At 44.1% G+C, this 19,535-nt stretch overlaps 2 protein-coding genes across 8 annotated transcripts in view; both read right to left on the reverse strand.

Annotated features, from left to right (window-relative positions):
* CKAP5 (cytoskeleton associated protein 5) overlaps nucleotides 1-9,398 on the reverse strand; it is a 111,104-nt gene extending 101,706 nt beyond the window's left edge. For 2 of the 6 annotated variants that reach the window (XM_035262552.3, XM_035262550.3), the window contains exon 1: nucleotides 9,338-9,398. The gene's annotated coding sequence lies outside the window, so the exon portion shown is untranslated. Of the gene's footprint in view, nucleotides 1-9,205 lie in introns of all 6 variants that reach the window. The other 4 variants (XM_078340966.1, XM_078340964.1, XM_078340967.1 and 1 more) reach the window with 2 other exon arrangements.
* Nucleotides 9,399-16,241: 6,843 nt separating this feature from the next.
* Nucleotides 16,242-19,535, reverse strand: part of LRP4 (LDL receptor related protein 4) — a 64,492-nt gene continuing 61,198 nt past the window's right edge. For both annotated transcript variants that reach the window (XM_035262556.3, XM_078340968.1), the window contains exon 38: nucleotides 16,242-18,782. In XM_035262556.3, coding sequence (XP_035118447.1) covers nucleotides 18,450-18,782 — 333 coding nt within the window. In that variant the 3' untranslated portion in view covers nucleotides 16,242-18,449. The remainder of the gene's footprint in view (nucleotides 18,783-19,535) is intronic.

Below are 19,535 nucleotides of genomic sequence, written 5' to 3' on the forward strand. Positions count from 1 at the left end.
AAAACTTTTTTTTAAACTGAGTCTCGCTCTGTCGCTCAGGCTTGAGTGCAGTGGCACGATCTTGGCTCACTGCAACCACCACCTCCCAGGTTCAAGCAATTCTCTGCCTAAGCTTCCCAAGTAGCTGGGATTATAGGCACCCACCACTATGCTCAGCTAATTTTTTTGTATTTTTAGTAGAGATGGTGTTTTACCATCTTAGTTAGGCTGGTCTTGAACTCCTGACCTCGTGATGCACCCACCTCAGCCTCCCAAAGTGCTAGGATTACAGGAGTGAAATGTATGCAAATTTTAAAAAGTCATTTAGGAGACTGGGGGATTGCAAAAAAGAATAAAGACTATGACAAGGGAATCTAACTATATTACAGATATGTGAAACAACTTCCCCAAAGAGGGTGGGAAAAAGGTTCTGACCTAAGTAGCTTTGCTAATGAGTGGAGTCTGAAAGATTAAGGGCAAAAGGAACTGCACAGAAGTATGTACTCTAGTTGATAAAGTTTTTTCCCATGGAGTATGGGTTAGCAATTCCAATACTGTCATCCATGTATGTATATCCATATACAATGGAAATGGACAAATAAATAAATGGAGGTGGAAATTAGGTTTTTTACTATGGTAATGGAATTCAAAGATCAGCAAGGAGAGGAGGCTAGAATGATCTACGTGATAATAATGGATCAGAATTGAAGATACTAGTAAGAACTCATGTTCCCCCCCCCATACTACTGAAAGTGATCTATGGAACTCATGTTTAACTTAATATAGACACAGCTACAAAGAGAAATATTTATAGATATGTCTACATATATGGAGTTAGCATACATTCATACATTTCTTTACTCTAATAGTTGAAAGGGCCTAAAAGAAATGACATCCCAGTAGCAAAGAGAACACTTAGTACCCAGTTCTTGTTTCTAATAGCATTCTCCAATAAAGGAACCAGGTGCCTTGGAGAAACGGCTGATTCTAGCACTGGGACAAAAAATACATAATATGAGCCTGGAACATTTCCAGATAGTAAAGTAGTACTCAAAGATCAATACACAAACACACACACACACACACACACACACACACACACGTATGTATGTTAAAGGAATACAGGAGCCGACCAAAAGAGCTCCCAGTGGAGAAAGCTGGAACAACCTGAACAACAAAATAAAGTAATATTGGAATGTAACCTAAAATATAAAATAAATATCCTTGAGTCCATACTATTATCAGTAAATACTTGACTAAACTAATAAATGGGGAAGGAGAGACGAGAATTCCAAATAAATTATGTAGATACTCTATCCTAACGATCAAGGAACTCCCCATTCCTTAAGTGTGGGCTGCATACAGTGACTTCCTTTCAAAAACTACAGTATGGAAAGGGAGGGAGAAAAAGAGTAAATTCACACTGGAGAAACCTCACAAACACTACTTCAGGTTAGTATGAACAGTAAAGGTCAATATTAACAGTCATAAATCATGTTGATAGCATGTACCTTTCATATGATGTGATGAAAATGGCACTTTACCTCTGTGGTCTTCCTGCCCAAAACCTATAACTCCAGTCTAATAATTAGAAAAACATCAGACAAATTCTAATAGAATGACATCTTACAATGTATTTGACTAGTAACTCTAAAACAGATTAGAAAATTTTAAAAAATTCAGATCTATAATTTTTCTAGCTTTCTTAGTCAAAAACTTTCTGAACTAGGCTGTTGAGATACTGTTCACATCCAAAGACACAGGAACAAGTCTGGTGCAGTGGCTCACACCAGTAATCCCAACACTTTGGGAGGCTGGGGCAAGAGGATTGTTTGAAGCCAGGAGTTTGAGACCAGTCTAGACAATATACTGAGACTGTGTCTCCACATAAAAAAAACAAAACAGGACAGGGCACAGTGGCTCATGCCTATGATCCCAGCACTTTAGCACTGTGGGAGGCCGAGGCAGGCAGACCACTTGAGTCCAGGAGTTCAAGATCATCCTAGGCAACATAGTGATACCTTGTTGCCAAAAATAAAAAAATTAGCCAGGCATGGTGGCACTCGCCTGCAGTCCCAGCCCCTAGAGGCTGAGGTGGAAGGATCCCTTAAGCCTGGGAGGTAAAGGTCCCAGTAAGCAGAAAGCGGGCAACCACACACTCCAGCCTGGGAGACAGAGTGAGACCCCAACTCAAAAAAGAAAAAAAAAAAAACACTGCTGAGCCAACCTTGTCATAATATTTTTAGAATATAAAAATAAAAATAAAAAAATAAAGACAGAAACACAGCGAACTGGTTAGTCAGATACTGTTTTTATCATTTCACTGTACAGAGAAGATGATGCCAGTTTTGGCCAATTTTGTTCAACAAATATTTTTGACCACCTAGTTTGTTGCAGGCACTGTTGAGCCATTGAGGTAAACTTACAGGGGGGAAAAAAAAATCTATGCTCTGCTTGCATTTCTACGAGAAAAATCTAAAAGTATATAGACAAACAATAAAAAATTACATAATGTATGGTATGAAGTAAATAAGTAAAAGTGACCAAAAGGGCTCCTCTGAGAGCTAAGAAAAATGTCTCTTTAAGGAGATGACATATTTAAATTGAGACCTGAAGGTGTCAGTAACATAGGCTGGGGGTAGGGGTAGAGTGAAGTGGGAAGTTCCAGAACAGAATATAAAGGTTGAAAAGAGTAAGTGTAATGTGTTAGAGACATATACATCAAGTAGGTAAAGTAACTGCTCTGATAGAAATGAGCTAAGTAATGTATTCTAAACTCCAGAGGAAAGATAGGAAAATCATTTAAAAACCTTAAAACACTCCAACATTGACTACCAAGAATCCATCAATCCTAATTCAATTAAGAACTAAATTTTACGTATCCCTTTAGCTAACCCCCACCACTGCCACAGTTGTCCATCTCCCATATCGTAAATGCTATTCTTCATTGCCCCATCTTCCCTCTAAAAATGATCATGCCTGTCATTCATATTTCATCATATCTCTGGTAGAAGTACTTTTTTAAAAGGGGTTGGGGGAATTCTACCCAGAAATTGCTCCTGAATTCTCCTACAGATCCCTACTTCACATAGTACAACCATAGGTTAAGATAAGAGCAAAGGCCCTAGAGACAGACTAACTCAAATTCAGGTTCTATCACTTAGTTCTATGATTTTAAGCAAGTTGCACAGCCTCTTTAAGACTCAGTTTCCTCATCTGTAAAACACTGTGAGGCTAAAAAAGATAAAGCATGGCTATGCCCTAAGTGCATGCAAAGAAAAAAAAAAAGATAAAGCATGGCTAGGCATGGTGGCTCATGCTTGTAATCCCAGCACTTTGGGAGGCTGAGGAGGGCAGATTGCTTAAGTCCAGGAGTTTGAGACCAGCCTGGGCAACATGGCAAAACGCTGTTTCTACAGAAAAATACAAAAATTAGCTGGGTGTGCTGTCATGTGCCCATAGTCCCATCTACTTGGGAGGCTGAGGTGGGAGGATCGATTGAGCACAGGAGGTTGAGGCTACAGTGAGCCATGATCACACCACTGCACTCCAGCCTGGGTAACAAAGCGAGACACTATCTCAAAAAAACATAAAAAAATAAACTATGGGACCCAGTAGGCATTCAATACATGCTAGCTACTGTTAGTGAAAGTATCTGGGCATGAATTTTATTCAAGGACCAGAGCTGAGCCTAGAGGGATTACAGAAACTATAATTTGCTACAGTAAATTGTTTGAGAGATAAAACTGTCACACTCCCTTAGGTCAGGGCCTTTGTCTTTTTCTGGTTCACCAGTGTATTCCCTGAATTTAGAACAATGTGAAATAGACATTAAGCATCAATCTCAATATCTATTCAATGAATAAATAAGACCCCATTAAAGGAGTATAAGAGAGGCTGGCTTTACCCTAACATCTTCATTCCCTGTCAAAATTTTTAACGCTTATCCTAAGGCACTGTTGTAGAAGTTTATTATTTTTAATTGCTTACCAAAAACCTTGAACAGGGTTCATAATATTAAGGTACTCAAATTTATTAGAATTAAAACTTTACTGCTGGAGCAGCTGAGAGCTAAACACACGGTGGTCTCTGGAGCATAGTGTGCCCAGAGAGGGCATGGAAGCTCGATGCTTCTTTCTCCTATACCTCCCCTATATAGCTCTTCATCTGTATCCTTTGCAATATCCTTTATAATAAACTGGATGGAAAATGTGTTTTCCTGAGTTCTGTGAACAGCTCTAGCAAATTAATCAAACCCAAGGAGGAGGGTTATAGGAATGCCCATTTATTTTTTATTTATTTATTTGTTTTTGTTTTTTTTTGGAGGGGGCACCCGGATATGAACCAGGGAGGAATGCCCATTTATATAGTCAGTCAGTCTACAGAAGCACAGATTAAAAAAAAAACCTGGGGCTTCAGACTGGCATCTGAGTTGGGGGCAATCTTACAAGACTAAACCCTCAATCTGTGGGATCTGACACTACCTCCAGATAGTGTCAGAATTGGACAGGCGCAGTGGCTCATACCTGTAATCCTAGCACTTTGGGAGGCTGAGGTGGGCAGATCACCTGAGGTCAGAAGTTCGAGACCAGCCTGGCCAACATGGAAAAATTGTCTATACTAAAAACACAAAAAATTAGCTGGGCGTGGTGGCAGGTGCTTGTAATCCCAGCTACTCAGGAGGCTGAGGCAGGAGAATCGCTTGAACCCAGGAGGCGGAGGTTGCAGTGAGCCAAGATCACGCCACTGTACTCCAGCCTGGGTGACAGAGCGACTGTCTCAAAAAAAAAAAAAAGTGTTAGAATTGAACTGAACTAGAGGACACAAAGGTGGTGTTCACTGCTCAAGAACTACTTGCTTGGCATGTGGGGAAAAGCTCCCACATATCTGAGGTCACGGAAATATTCTACAGTATAAATGTATAAGATAAACTTACTAGTTTGTTATTCTAAATGGTCAGAATTGGGATTTGCTTGAATGACTTTGGCTCACAGACATATATGGTTTGGGAAGAAAAAGGATAAAAGGATGGGGGACGAAGAATCTTTGATTCCTGAGTGGCCAAGTGGTCACTTATGGCAAGGAGCCAAAGCTGTGCTGTCATCAATTACTAAAGGTAAAAGTTATCCTATGGAACCAGTACAGTGGCTCACGATTGTAATCCCAGCACTTTGGGAGGCTGAGGTGGGTGGATCACGAGGTCAAGAGATCTAAACCATCCTGGCTAACATGGTGAAACTCTGTCTCTACTAAAAAATAAAAAAAAAATTAGCTAGGCGTGGTGGCACGCACCTGTAGTCCCAGCTACTCGAGAAGCTAAGGCAGGAGAATTGCTTGAACCCAGGAGGTGGAGATTGTAGTGAGCCGAGATTGCACCACTGCACTCCAGCCTGGGCTACAAAGCGAGACTGCGTCTCAAAAAAAAGTTAATTATGGAATCTACAGATGGATCCAACTGCCTGGGAGTTGGTTCACGGGATACACAAGGAGATGCAAACTAGTATTTAAGAAATGAAATGTTAAATCCCTTGGTTATTGTTATCTGTTACAGCTAAAATGAAATTAAGAGAGTGGTGGGTTGGACCTTCCTGCTAGACCAAGCTCAGATTTCAGTAAGTGTGTGAGCTTAGGCCACTAGCCTCAAAGCTGTCCCAAGGGAAAAATTTATGCTGTCACAACCAAAAGTGCTTCTAAGACCTCTGGTAAGGAAGAGGGTGGTCTGCAAAACCAAGGAACTATTGAAACCAGGGGCTACAATGTGAAAGAATTGTTTCATTTTTGTACATTAGTATCATCAGCTTCTTGAGGAGAACAGTCTGATTCTACCTATAAATGCCAAGTGTAACACCCCAGATCCAGATAAAGCCACTGATGCTTCATATGCAAGCCACGTGAAAATGGCTTTATGATGACTAGGACATTTACCTTCTAAAAATGCCCACTACCCAGGTCATGGTAAATGCGGTGGTTAAGGGTGGACTCCTTAATGTGGATAACCTTACCACTGCAAAATCAAAAGACAGTTCGAGAAGCCTTACCAAATGTGCTGTCTGTTTCCTCTCATAGGACTTACAGATGCTAATAAAACCATTAGGCTAAGAGAATAGTGAGACAGAGGGCAAATGGATTCATCATGGAAGGTGGAAATTTTTAAATGGTTATTAAGAAATAAGGTAGAAGGATGTGGTGGCTCATGCCCGTAATCCCAGCACTTTGGGAGGACGAGGCTGGATGATCACGTGAGCCCAGGGGTTCAAGACTAGCATGGGTGCCAAAGGGAGCCCCTGGTAGTTTCCCAATATTAAGGGGTTCCAACCAGGTTTGCTATATTTACCCCAGTTTGGAGAAATTCTAAGTCAGGAGGCAGATTATAATGAGAAATCGAATCTGAAATTGATGGGGCAATAAGCAGGTGAGTCAAAAAGATAAAGACTAACAGGCCGGGTGTGGGGGCTCATGCCTGTAATCCCAGCATTGTGGGAGGCTGAGGCAGGTGGATCATGAGGTCAGGAGATCGAGACCACCCTGGCCAATATGGTGAAATCCTGTGTCTACTAAAATACAAAAAATTTGTTGGGTGTAGAGGCACGTGCCTATAGTCTCAGCTACTCCGGAGGCTGAGGCAGGGGAATCACTTGAACCCAGGAGACGGAGGTTGCAATGAGCCAAGATTGCACCACTGCACTCCAGCCTGGTGACAAAGCAAGACTCCATCTCAAAAAAAACAAAAAACTGACAAATGGGCAAGTGTCTCTTGGATGAGGACCCCAAGTTTTCTGTATACAAGTAGGTAAAATGGTCAGGGAGTGGTGAAGAGAAATTCCTGGGTCTCCTTCATATAGAAGCCCCAGGCACAGTGGTACCAAGAGCCATTTGTGAAGCCCTGAAGAGGGCTACAACTAGATTAAGAGAAGGCCAGTCATACTGGTTGACACCTGTAACCCCAGCATTTTGGGAGGCCGAGACAGAAGGACGCCTTGAGCCCAGGAATTCAAGACCAGGTTGGGCAACAAGGTAAAACCTCGTTGCTACAAAAAATTTAAAAATTTGCCAGGCATGGTGATGCACATCTGTAGTCCCAGCTACTCAGAGGCTGAGATGGGAGGATCACCTGAGCCCTGGAGGTCGAGGCTGCAGTGAGCCATAATTGCAGCACTGCACCGCAGCCAAGGCGACAGAGTGAGATCTGATCTCAAAAAAAAAAAAAAAAAAAAAAAAAAAAAGAGAGAGAGAGAGAACACAAAAACGTGTTGACACTACTACGAAAGTTGGAAGCCGTGTCTCCTATACATAAATGTTTTATGGGAATGGATAATATGTCTGGCTGGGGAACACTTCCCCTACCTAGAATTGCAAAAACAAAACCTGTTGATCAGGTCCTAATGGAAGCTGCAGTTAGAAAAGTGAGGGTTGGCTGGATGTGGTGGCTCGCCCCTGTAATTCCAGCACTTTGGGAAGCCGAGGTGGGCGGATCACTTAAGATCAGAAGTTCGAGACCAGCCTGCCCAACATGGTGAAACCCTGTCTCTACTAAAAATACAAAAAATTAGCTGGGCATCATGGTACACACCAGTAGTCCCAGCTACTTGGGAGGCTGAGGTGGGAGAATCCCTTGAACCTAGGAGGCAGAGGTTGCAGTGAGCCAAGATCATGCCACTGCACTCCAGCCTGGGCAACAGAGTGAGACTCCATCTCAAAAAGAAAAAAAAAAAAAGAAAGAAAGAAAAGCGTTGATGGAATTAAGATAAAAGTTTATAAGAGAGTTGGTATATTCAAACATACTTCATGTGAGAGCTCCACACCCCTCTCACACCTACTAGACCTATGCCTCTCTTCATCTCTATCCTTTGTAGCATCCTTTACAATAAACTGGTAAAAGAAAAAGAAAAGAAAAAAAAAAAAACAGAAAAACAGCTGCTGCTAAAACTGAACCGTCAGTTGTAGAAAAGTGCGATGGAATTACCACACACCACTGTTCATAATTCAAAGCTGATCAACACTTTAAAGTAATGGAGAATAAAATAAAAGTCATGTTAATTGTTATGGAATACCTTTGCTTGTCATTGCCTCAGTGAACAGCCTTTAAAAATGTATTTAAAATTTTTTTTTGCATGAGTTTATCAACTAGATTTAACTTATGCTGGCAAAATAAATTGCTTCCACCTTTATATCACTAAAGTTTATAAAAGCATTACAGTTTGCCCAGTCACTTAAGTCAAAAATCCTTTACAATTTTTTAAAGTTTCAAAAGATTCTTAGCTTCATTTATTGGCTCGTTAGGTCAAAGAAGGACTTTTCAGGGTGATGAAAATGGAGGAAGGAGGAGCTCACCTTTCTAAAAATGAGTTTTCAATTACTATAATTATGCATAAGACAGGCAGCATTTCTGGGCCAAGATTTGATGTCCTGGTCCCATGAGAATTAAATTAGAGCCATGCATAAATTTGGGGCAAGTTCTGCAAAAACCACTTCAACTTCTATTGATGCTGAATGAAAAACTCATTGTTAAGATTCATCAACACGAATATATTTTCTAACACACACTAGCCACTCTGGCAACATCCCTTTCACCATTTTCTATCCAAGAAACAGAACGGAATGCATTTCAATCCTGCCCAACAATGACCACCATTACAACTAGTAGGGGAGAGCTCAAAACTAAGAATCCAGTTCACTGAGCCCCGACCTTAAAGTAGCAAGGCCTGCTGGACCCCACATTGCTGGCTATTGTATTGGTTCCCCCACATCTCCAGGGCTAGAAGGACACCTGAACGCTCCCGACACCTTGAGAGAGTGAAAGCCAAACAAACGTTAAGGGCGGGGTGGTGCATGATCGGAATCGTTCACATCGCAGCAAGCCGGCAGGGGACACAGGTGTGCGGCCAGGCCCCAATACCGCCGTTCTCGTCACGCTCCGAGACGACAAGGCCCTTCTCAACCACCACAGCCCTAGGAGGCTCTTACTTATTCATTCACTTGACAATTACGCGAGGAGCACTCTAGCAGGGCCGGCTCCCCGGGCCCCCGCCCTGGTTCGGGTATATCGCAGCCGCCAGGCGCGGCCCGGTGCCGCCCGCGCTTCCCGGGCACTGCCACCCGCGCCCTGCTGCGGTGCGCTCTGGCCACCCGGAGCCCAACCCCGGCCTCCGCCGCACACGAGCGCCCACGCCCCCCGCCCTGCCCGCCGCAGGTCCCCCGGCCTCCGCCCCGCTTCGCCGCCTCAGACCTGCCGGGTTCGTGGGACAAGGGCGGCGCGCTTCTGAAGACCCCCCCGCCCCTGGGACCCAGAGACCACTGTACGCGCGCGATACCTGCCCTCGAGGGCCTCGTGGGTGGGGCAGGCCCACCTATCACTCACCTCAGCCGGGTCAGAACCAAGGGGCCTGCTCTAAGCCGTTTGAAACCGCTTGGGCCGCCGCACACCCCGCAGTGTCCTCGTTCTTTATTGGTCCTCGACGGACCGCCCATCAGCCTTTTATTGGTCCATTTGAAAGGTCTGTGGGCACGCGCCTCCTGCAGCCTTAAGGGAGCCGCGCGCTGCTGTGTTTCCCTCTGGACCTGGCGTTGCCAGCTCGGGTGGGGACGCCGGTCGCTGCGGGGGCCGAGCTGCCGACGGCCCCGAAAAGGAGGGCCAAAGGTGTGTGTAGGGCTGGGCATTTCTGACCGTCAGCATGCCTCAGCCTCCTGAGTTTAATGCTACCTTGAGGAATTTGTCCTACAGATGTACGCAAGTATGCAAAGAAAAAGAAAAATTTCCAATGATGTTTACTGCACTACTGCAGTAATCCCAAGTAGCTGGGATTACAGACTTGCATCACCATGCCCAGCTAATTTTTTTTTTTTTTTCTGGTAGAGACGGGGTTTCACCATGTTGGCCAGGGTGATCTCGAACTCCTGATCTCAAGTGATCCACCCGCCTTGGCCTTTCAAAGTGTTGTGATTACAGGCATGAGCCACTGTGTCCAGCCAGCACTGCTTAAGATTAAAAAAAAAAAAAAAAAAATTCTGGAGGCCAAGCATGGTGGCTTATGCCTATAATCCCAGTGCTTTGGGAGCTGGAGGTGGAGGATTGCTGGAGTGTGGGAGATAAAGGCTGCAGTGAGCTATGATCATACCACTGTACTCCAGCCTGGGTGAAATTAGATGTTTATCAACAGAGAACTTTTTACATGAATTATGGTATATCCATTCAATGGAACTCTATGCAACTGTTTAAAAGAATGTGGTTCATCTACATGCTGGAGTGGAAAAATGCACAAATTTTATTAATTGAACAAAAAGCAAGTTGCAAAACTTGTGCAATGATTTTATTATATATGGTTATAAATATATGTGTTTGAGGACATGCCTGAAAATGGTTAGAACCTTCCTGGAATTATAAGAAACTTAATAGAAGTGGGACTCGACAGGGAAGAAAATAAATTTTTACCATTGATATGATGTGTTTCTTTTTTCCTTCATAGAAGGAGCGAGATGTCTAGTGGGCAAAGTGTGAGTCAGGGCACAGAAACAAGGAAGTGCATCGTATGTATGGGACTGAACATGTGGGGTTGATTTTAGGACTGAAATTATGTTGGGAAGTAGTGGAACACAAGATTGACACAGAAGGTTAGAAGCAGTTCTTAAAGGATCCTGAATACCAGGGTATGGAATTAGTACTTTGTTAAGTGGATAATGGGGGGGGGCTATTAAGAGTTCCTGAGCAAGAGAGTGACAAAATCAGAGTTGTACTTTAGGAACATTAATTAGATTGATTGTCTAAAATGGTTTAGAGTTGGGAACCCAGCAAGGCGTCTGATATGAGGTGTTAGCGGTAGAGAGAATGAGAGCAGATTCAAGAAAGAATGAAAGATTTGGCAACTGACTAAATTAGTTGCAAAGGAGAGGGTGGATCCCATTTAGGGAGGCGAGTCAAAGAGAATTCCAGGATTTGATTGCCCAATGGAAGTAGGCAATCAGAAGAAGCAGGTCTCAAGGGTAGGGTGAGGAGTTTAAATTACAACCTGTTTACTGGTAGGTACCAATGAAGCATTCTAATGGAACCGTCCAAGTAGGCCTAGAAAATATACAATGGAAGCTGGAAGAATAGATGTAGAATCAATGATAAAGATTTGGGGATCACATTGATAGAGTGAATGAGACTACAGACAGGGGATTGGAAAGAGTGAAAGGATGGGCAATGAGGACAGATTCACATGTAGGAGAAGAAAGGAATGAATCAAAGCAATACGGTCATGGTAACCTTGGAGAAATTGATGAGGACATACAGAAATAGTCTTCTTCAGTCATTGGTTGTTGGCATATTTACTTCATTTAAATATTACCAGAAATAAACTGAAGATCACATTTATGGAGAGGGTGTGATGATAATCTGGAATTGGCTTAATAAAGTATGTTTGTACAGTGTGGGTCCTGGAGAGTTTTAGAACAAGACGGCAAAACCCCTTTTTGTCTTGGATGACTTAGGTACATCCCTACTTTAAGATGGGCATTAGATGTCTGATTCTACTCATTTATTCATTCGACAAATGTTTATCAGCACCTAGTATGTGGAGGGACTATTCTAGGCACTGCAACGATCAGTAGACAAAATAGACTCCCCAAAATTTCCTCCCCTTGGGGCACTCACACTATAGTGAGGAAACACAGACAATCAATGCATAAATAAATTATATAGTGTGTTATTAGAAAATATGTCCAGTGGGAAAAGGAAAAATAATAAAACTGGGTAAAGGGCTAGGAAATTGGGGTTGGAAAGACTATAATTTTATTTTATTTTTCAACTTTTATTTTAGAATCTGGGGTACATGTGCAGATTTGTGATAAAGGTATATTGTGTGATGCTAAGGTTTGGGGTATGAATAAACGTAGGTACTGAGCATAGTACCCAACAGTAGGTTTTCAGTCTTTGCTCCTCTCCCACTCTCCCATCTCTAGTAGTCCTAGGTGTCTATCATACCCTTCTCTATGTCCATGTGTACCCAATGTTTAGCTCCTATTTCTAAGTGAGAACATGCAATATTTGGTTTTCTGTTTCTGCATTAGTTTGTTTAGGATTATGGCCTCCAGCTGCATCCAGGCTGCTGCAAAGGACATGATTTCATTCTTTTTTATGGCTGCATAGTATTCCATGATGTATATATACAACATTTTCTTTTTTTTTTTTTTGAAACAGTCTTACTCTGTCACCTAGGCTGGAGTGCAGTAGCGCAATCTTGGCTCACTGCAACCTCTGCCACCTGGGTTCAAGCAATTCTCCTGTCTCAGCCTCCTGAGTAGCTGGGATTACAGGCACCTGCCATCACACCCGGCTAATTTTTGTATTTTTAGTAGACATGGGGTTTCACTATCTTGGTCAAGCTGGTCTTGAACTCCTGATCTCGTGATCCACCCACCTCAACTTCCCAGAGTGCTAGGATTACAGGTGTGAGCCACCACACTGGTCTAGTATTACATTTTCTTTATCCAATCCACCATTGATGGGCACAAGGGTTGATTCCATGTTTTTGCCATTGTGACTAGTGCTGTAATCGGTACATGTGTCCTTTTGGTAGAATGGTTTATTTTCCCTTGAGTATATACCCAGTAATGGGATTGCTGCATTGAATGGTAGTTCAACTTTTAGTTCTTTGAAAAATCTCCAAACTGCTCTCCACAGTGGCTGAATTAATTTACATTCCCACCACAATGTGCAAGTGTCCCTGTTCCTCTGCAGCCTTGCCAGCATCTGTTAATTTTTCACTTTTTTTTTTTTTTTTTTTTTTGAGACGGAGTCTCTGTCACCAGGCTGGAGTGCAGTGGTACGATCTTGGCTCACTGCATCTTCCAACTCCTAGCTTCCAGCAATTCTCCTGCCTCCGCCTCCCGAGTAGCTGGGACTACAGGCGCGCACCACCATGCCCAGCTAATTTTTGTATTTTTAGTAGAGACGGGGTTTCACCATGTTGACCAGGATAGTCTCGATCTCTTGACCTCGTGATCCACCCGCCTCGGCCTCCCAAAGTGCTGGGATTACAGGCGTAAGCCACCGCGCCCGGCCCGATGAGCTTCCTTTCAACTTTCAATCCAGGTGCCCTCTGCATTATTTTCCTGGCAGTGGTGACATTAATGCAGATTTCAAGTGCCTGTGGTTTTAGTGCCAGCTGTCTTCCAGGATTGCAAAGCCTACCCTACCTTGCACTTGATTGCGTTTAATAGGTGCTGGTTGAATGAAGGAATGCATAGCCTTTTTTTTTCTTTTCTCATAATTCATTTTCCTTAGCCCCCAAAACGTAGGCTGTCCAAGAATTTTGACCACAGAAGCATCAGCCCCACCAAAGAGGAAGGAAGGAGAAAGGAGAGGAAGGGACCTCATTAGCAGGCTATCAATAGGCTTTTAGAGCCTGGAGGGAAAACCATCAGGAAGGGCAAGATATGTGAAAGTTCTTGGTTCTTCATGTCTCATAAAATGAAATAAGCAGATTGTGTGGCTTGGGGCTAACTTAGCCTTGGGTTTAAACTCAGACGCTTAATTAGGCTGTCTGGGTCTGTTTAACACCATGTCAAGGAGACCAAAGTTAATGAGCTGGAGCTTTGACTGGACATCAAACTCTATTCCCTATGCTGAGCTCTGCTAGCCTCTCCAGCTAGTTAAGGGGAGAATGGTGTGGACAGAAAATAAGTAGGCAGATGAGGGAATGTTTCAAAACAAAGACTGCCTAAAACATCCCAAAACACACATCCTATTAAGTGGATTAGTTGACTCATCTTCGAATTTGAAAACATACTACAGATTGTTTCATAGCCATAAAAAGGACTCAAGCACATTTCTTTTTATCATTATGTCCGTAGATAGAAACCAGAGAACTTAAGCTCACTGGATAACCTTGGATATCAGTGCATTACACTTAGAAACATATGCACCCTCAGCTCTTGCAGATGCTGCCTCTGAGTCCCTATGCATTTTGTGTTTTCTTCGGGCCTAAGTTTGGTGAAAGCTTCATTTCATGCCATAGAGTCCTTACTACGGGCCAGAGATCCTTTCATTTCAGATTCCACAGTTTGTTCACACACCACAGAAAGGCAGGCAGTGACTGTATTTTGAGTGAGTTTGCAAAAATATGGCCAGTTTGTCAGAACTTGACCCACCATCTGCTCACTTATCAGTTTCAAGGTTTTTCTGGTTTTGATTTTTAGTGACAGGGTTCTGCTCTGTTACCCAGGCTGGAATGCAGTGGCGTGATCAAAGCTCACTGTAACCTTGAACTCCTGGGCTCAAGTGATCCTCCTGCCTCAGCCCCCCAAGCAGCTGGGACTACAGGTGTGACCTCCCACACCTGGCTAATAGTTTTAAATTTTTTTGTAGAGATAGGGTCTTGCCATGTGCCCACGCTGACCTTGAACTCCTGGCCTCAAGCAATACTTCTTACTTCTCTCTTGGCCTCCCAAAGTGGTGAGATTACTGTGCCTGACCCTAGTTTCAGATTTTATATCCAGAGAACCAGAAAAGGAATTCACAACCTTTGTTTTATCCCAAGATGTCCTCCTTCTCTGCTCTTTTTCCCCCCAAAAGAGAACAGTAGGGGTTGGGGAGATGGTTATCCTTGGGCTATTCTACTTGTTTTTGTTCTGGCACACCTACTCCTCACCAAAGTTGGAAAAATTACATTTTATTTTATACTCAGATCTCTGGTCACTTTAAATACAGAAGCTTCAGTCTTTCTTGCTTTGTTTTTTTTCTTTTTTGAGATGGTGGTGGTAATGGTGTAGCTAGACTCTAAGCTCTGTAAGATTATGTCTTCGTTTAGGCATGGGCGGTGCCTAGCCCACAGTAGATGAATGGAGATACTATTCTATAGATGTTGTGTGGTTTAGAAAATCAACTATTGAGACTTGACATGAAATTCTACATTGGGCATTGAGACTAACATGATTCTCAGTTTTCACTGAGGGGTATCACATCCATAGAAACTGGGAAGGGATCACTAGCTCCTTATTCTAGCCTTGGGAAGTAGTGGATGAGCTATGAAAAGGCAGCTTTTTAAAAATAAATGCAATCGGGCCGGGCGCGGTGGCTCACGCCTGTAATCCCAGCACTTTGGGAGGCCGAAGCGGGTGGATCATGAGGTCAAGAGATCGAGACCATCCTGGTCAACAAGGTGAAACCCCGTCTCTACCAAAAATACAAAAATTAGCTGGGCATGGTGGTGCATGCCTGTAGTCCCAGCTACTCGGGAGGCTGAGGCAGGAGAATTGTCTGAACCCAGGAGGCGGAGGTTGCCGTGAGCCGAGATCGTGCCATTGCACTCCAGCCTGGGTAACAAGAGCGAAACTCCATCTCAAAAATAAAAAAATAAATAAATAAAATAAGATAAATGAAATCCTAGTGATCATTTGATCCATTCTCAGAGTAACTGTGAAAGTTGACTAAGATCAAACAGAGCTAGTGGCAGATCTGGGACTGGAATTAGCCCTCCATGTCTCCAGTTCCAGTACTTTTCTTACTACATGAGATAGTCTTGCCAGTGACCATCACTGCAAGGCAAAGTAACGTTCTATGACAAAGACCTAGAACAGAAATAGAAGATACATGGTACACATCCCATGACATTTCCTTCTAGTGCACAAAAGAGATGGCACTAACCATGACACATTCTTTCCATTGAGTGTGAACAGGCCCTCAGGCAGCCACTACCAACCAGTCAGAGTCGGCACTCAAGAGGAAACCCATCTACCATTCCTTTTTTTTTTTTTTTTGAGATGGAGTCTTGCTCTGTAGCCCAGGCTGGAGTGCAGTGGCGCGATCTCGGGTAACTGCAACCTCCACCTCCCGGGTCACGGTTCAAGCATTTCTCCTACCTCAGCCTCCCAAGTAGCTGGGATTACAGGCACAAGCCACCACACCATCTAATTTTTTTTTTTTTTTTTTTCAGTAGAGACGGGGTTTCACCATGATGGCCAGTAGTCTAGTCTTGAACTCCCGACCTTGTGATCCACCTGCCTCGGCCTCCCAAAGTGCTAGGATTATAGGCGTGAGCCACCGTGCCTGGCCCCATTCCTCTTCTAGAGGAAATAAGGGTTTCATCAGTCAACGAGCTCTGGCTTCAACCTTTCTTCTCCAGATGAGCTGAAACTCCGGCAGAAGCCTCACACCCTTTATTGCTCTTCACTGTCCCCACATCCACAGAGGACTTAGAAGTGATGTCTATAAGCAGGTTTCCCACAGGATGGGTCTGCCAGACAGAGCAGGTACAGGATTAGTCATGACTCCAGGCCAGGCAAGGTGATTAAGAAAAGCTAAATTTATATTAAATTATCATAAAGTCCTAAAATACTGAACATAGTGGTTAAATAACTCCAGAAAGTCCAATCTCTCCAGTGAGTAACGTTAAAACCATTACACATGAACATGGGAGGATCACTTCCATTAGTTTAGGACAGAGAGATTTTTGCTTTTTACAGAGTAATCAGTGCTCAAATAGGTATTTCCTCAAATATGTCCTTTCTACATTCTGAACAGCCCAAGTGCAATAAGATCCTTTCCCCTTTCCTATCGTGAAAATGCCACTTTTCTACCTGCTCTTCCTCTCCAGACATGAGTCTAAAGACCCAAAGTGCTCCTTCCTTTACTGCTTTGTCAAGTGTAAAATGTTCCCATTTCCTCCCAGAAATGGCACCTCACCTTTCCAACTCTGTGCACTGGTGAACCCTTGGTGGCCTGGCCTGTCTCTGATGTGGGGAGGCCCAGACCTGGGGCTGACACTACTGAGAGCAAGGCTAAGGGCTTGGTATCTCTCTCTAGCGGTCTTAGAACTAACCAGAAAAGATTTGATCTTGTCCTTTTTCACCCATGTTTGGTAACTGATTTCTCAGTACCAATAACCATGGAAGAAGTTTGAACTCAGGAAACTTCCCCTAGAAATTCTCCCCTGCATTCGCAGCCCATTGTCCTCTCCTGCCACTTCTAATTCCCGAGGAGAAGAGGTCTGGGTCTGCCACAGGCTAACAGGGTCTCATCAGTGATTCTACCTTTCTACTCCTTGCCCACCTCTTTGCATCTTTATTTATTTAGCCCTCTCCACCACAAGACTTTGGAGATTGCTGGTGCCACAAGGCTTGGTCAGAAAAAGCAAGTCAGGCAAAAAAACAAATTGGAAAAAAAAAAAAAAACATGAAGAACAGCTAGGGAGATGTTTCAGGGCAAAAATAAGTCTCAATTTCCCTGATACTAGGCTGAGACACGTGCCCTTTGTGTGAATGAGCATGAATCCAGTGATGGCATCCCGCATGGGAACTGAGCCCCTTAGCTGAGGAGAGAGCTAGAAGAGGAACATCACCACCCCATAGCCACAGGCTCCTGTCCGCTAACTTAGGTCCCTGAGCACTTGCAGAAGAACACAGGAAGTTCAACAGGAAGTCTGACCTCATGGATACTTCTCTTTAGGTCCTGGGTGTCCCAAGTCTCCAACCTGATTGTTCTTTCTGATAATTTATGATAACTTCTAGTTTTTCTTTGAAAGCTTACTTCTGAGTCTTTTCCCCAGAATCCCAGGGAATGAGGGGGAGAGGGTTCAGGTGGTATACACCATGTTTGGTCTAGGCAGAGCTTCTTAGACATTTCAGAGACTCAGCCCCCAAGGCCTAACATTCACTCCAGCTACTGGCTCACAACCTGGTTACTCTGAGCAAAGACTTAGGAAAAGTACTGGCCAGTGGTGGCACCAGGAGGGAATTCATATTAGCCAGGAGCCTCATGATAGGAGCCCCAGTTATCTGAAGGTAGAAACAGCTCCAGACATTCTAGCAGGAGGAAGAACAGCTTCAGCCACCCCCATCTTGCCAGTATCTGCTGCTGAAAAGGCAGTGACTCTTAGGGCAAGAATAATGTCCACTGCCAGCAATGGACCGGATACCCAGACCCAACTACCCCCAAAAGCTTTTTTGTGTTGCCAACACACTTGAGGCTGGAGGTTTCCTAGATGCCCATACCTGCTGGGCTGACTCTCCCTTCTTCTCTCGGCCTCTATCCTTCATCCCTCTTTACCCACACCCCCTTGTCTCAGCCCCTGATGGGCAAGTTCTCTCAGAGAAGCAGTCATGCTGGCTGTGATGGCGCAGAGCACAGTCCTGGGTCATCAGCTGTATCAGCACTGAGAAGCAGGCACTGAGGGTACCAGGGGAAAGAGAGGTGGAGCTCTACGCTGGCGAGGAATCATGAATAAGCAGTTTCAGGGGGCCCAGGACGGAGTACAAGATGTGAAGTCCATGGCAAAATCCAGGTCTAAATTCTCGAGATGCGCCATCATTTCTTGTGCACAGGTAGTTATGGACTCAGGTGGTAAACAGCTCCCATGAGGGCTTAGGAGCAGTTATGGGGTGGGAAGAGGAGGAGGACGAGCACACAGGAAGGGGGCCTGTGGTGTAAGCGAGCACAAGGACTAGACGTCCATAAAGGAGAAGAAACAGGCAGGCAGGGAAGAAAACACGGGCATTTAGACCTGGCTCTCTGAAGAGAGCTTGCGTTCGTGTTTCCAGCCCGTGTCTGGCAGAGAGCCTCGTCTTTCTGGAGTGGCTGTGGTGTGGACGCTGCTACACTCAGACTGCTCTTCCTGTAACAGCTGCTCCGTCTCTGTGTCATCCAGGGAGCCAGAGCTGGCCTGGATGGACACTGTGTCTGTCTTCATGCATACGTGATCCCGGAGGAGGCCCCCCCGTGAGCTTCTCAGTTGCTTGAGGTTATCCCACTCAGCGTCATCCCCCGACAGGAGGCAGATCCCCTCTACGATCTTGATCTTCTCCTTGGTGTAGTTATGGTCAGGCCCTCCCTAGGGTGGAGAGTGGGCAGACATGGTCAGTCAGTTGGCTTTCTACAAAGGATCCCCTGGCAAACTGGAAAAGGAAGTGGATGGGGTAAGAGTAGGAGTGAAACGAAAAAAATCCCACAGACAAATGGGGAAATGTGATTAGGGCAAATATATGAGGCCTAGCCTAAAAGGGGAGGGGCAGCTATGATGATTATTACCATTATCATACAGGGAGGAGGGAAAACCATGGCTTTCAGTCCTGCAGCAGCCACTCACTGGCTTTGTCTCCTTGGGCAAATGATTTTACCTCTCTAAAACTCAGTGTCTGAAACTCTGCTGTGTAGAGTAACAGTATCCACACCTCACAATCAACTGCTGCCAGGTGAAACGAAGTGAAACATGGAATGCAGTTATCAGAGTGTTGACACAAGATGCACTGTAATGTGTTAGCTTTGTTATGTTGTTACTGTGGTTTATTCATGGGACATCATGCTGATATAAATCATCAAAAGCAATTGGCAAGAGCAATTAAATGTGTATTTATTCAGGATTTTAAGCTACTTCAGGTATTAGTGTGTTCTCAATTATCTCTTTTTTCTAATTTTGTTAAGGAGAAAACTTGAGAGATAAGACGGGAGACTCTAGAAAATCCTCTCATCTGGCCAGCCGGCCATGGTGGCTTATGCCTGTAATTCCAGATAAGAGGAAAGTCCTCTTATCTGTGTCCTAATGTCAATCTAGTGGGGTTCTGTAACCTATAACCTTTTTTGGAGG

Source organism: Callithrix jacchus, chromosome 10, assembly GCF_049354715.1.
Source record: "Callithrix jacchus isolate 240 chromosome 10, calJac240_pri, whole genome shotgun sequence".
Classification (NCBI taxonomy): Eukaryota; Metazoa; Chordata; class Mammalia; order Primates; family Cebidae; genus Callithrix; species Callithrix jacchus.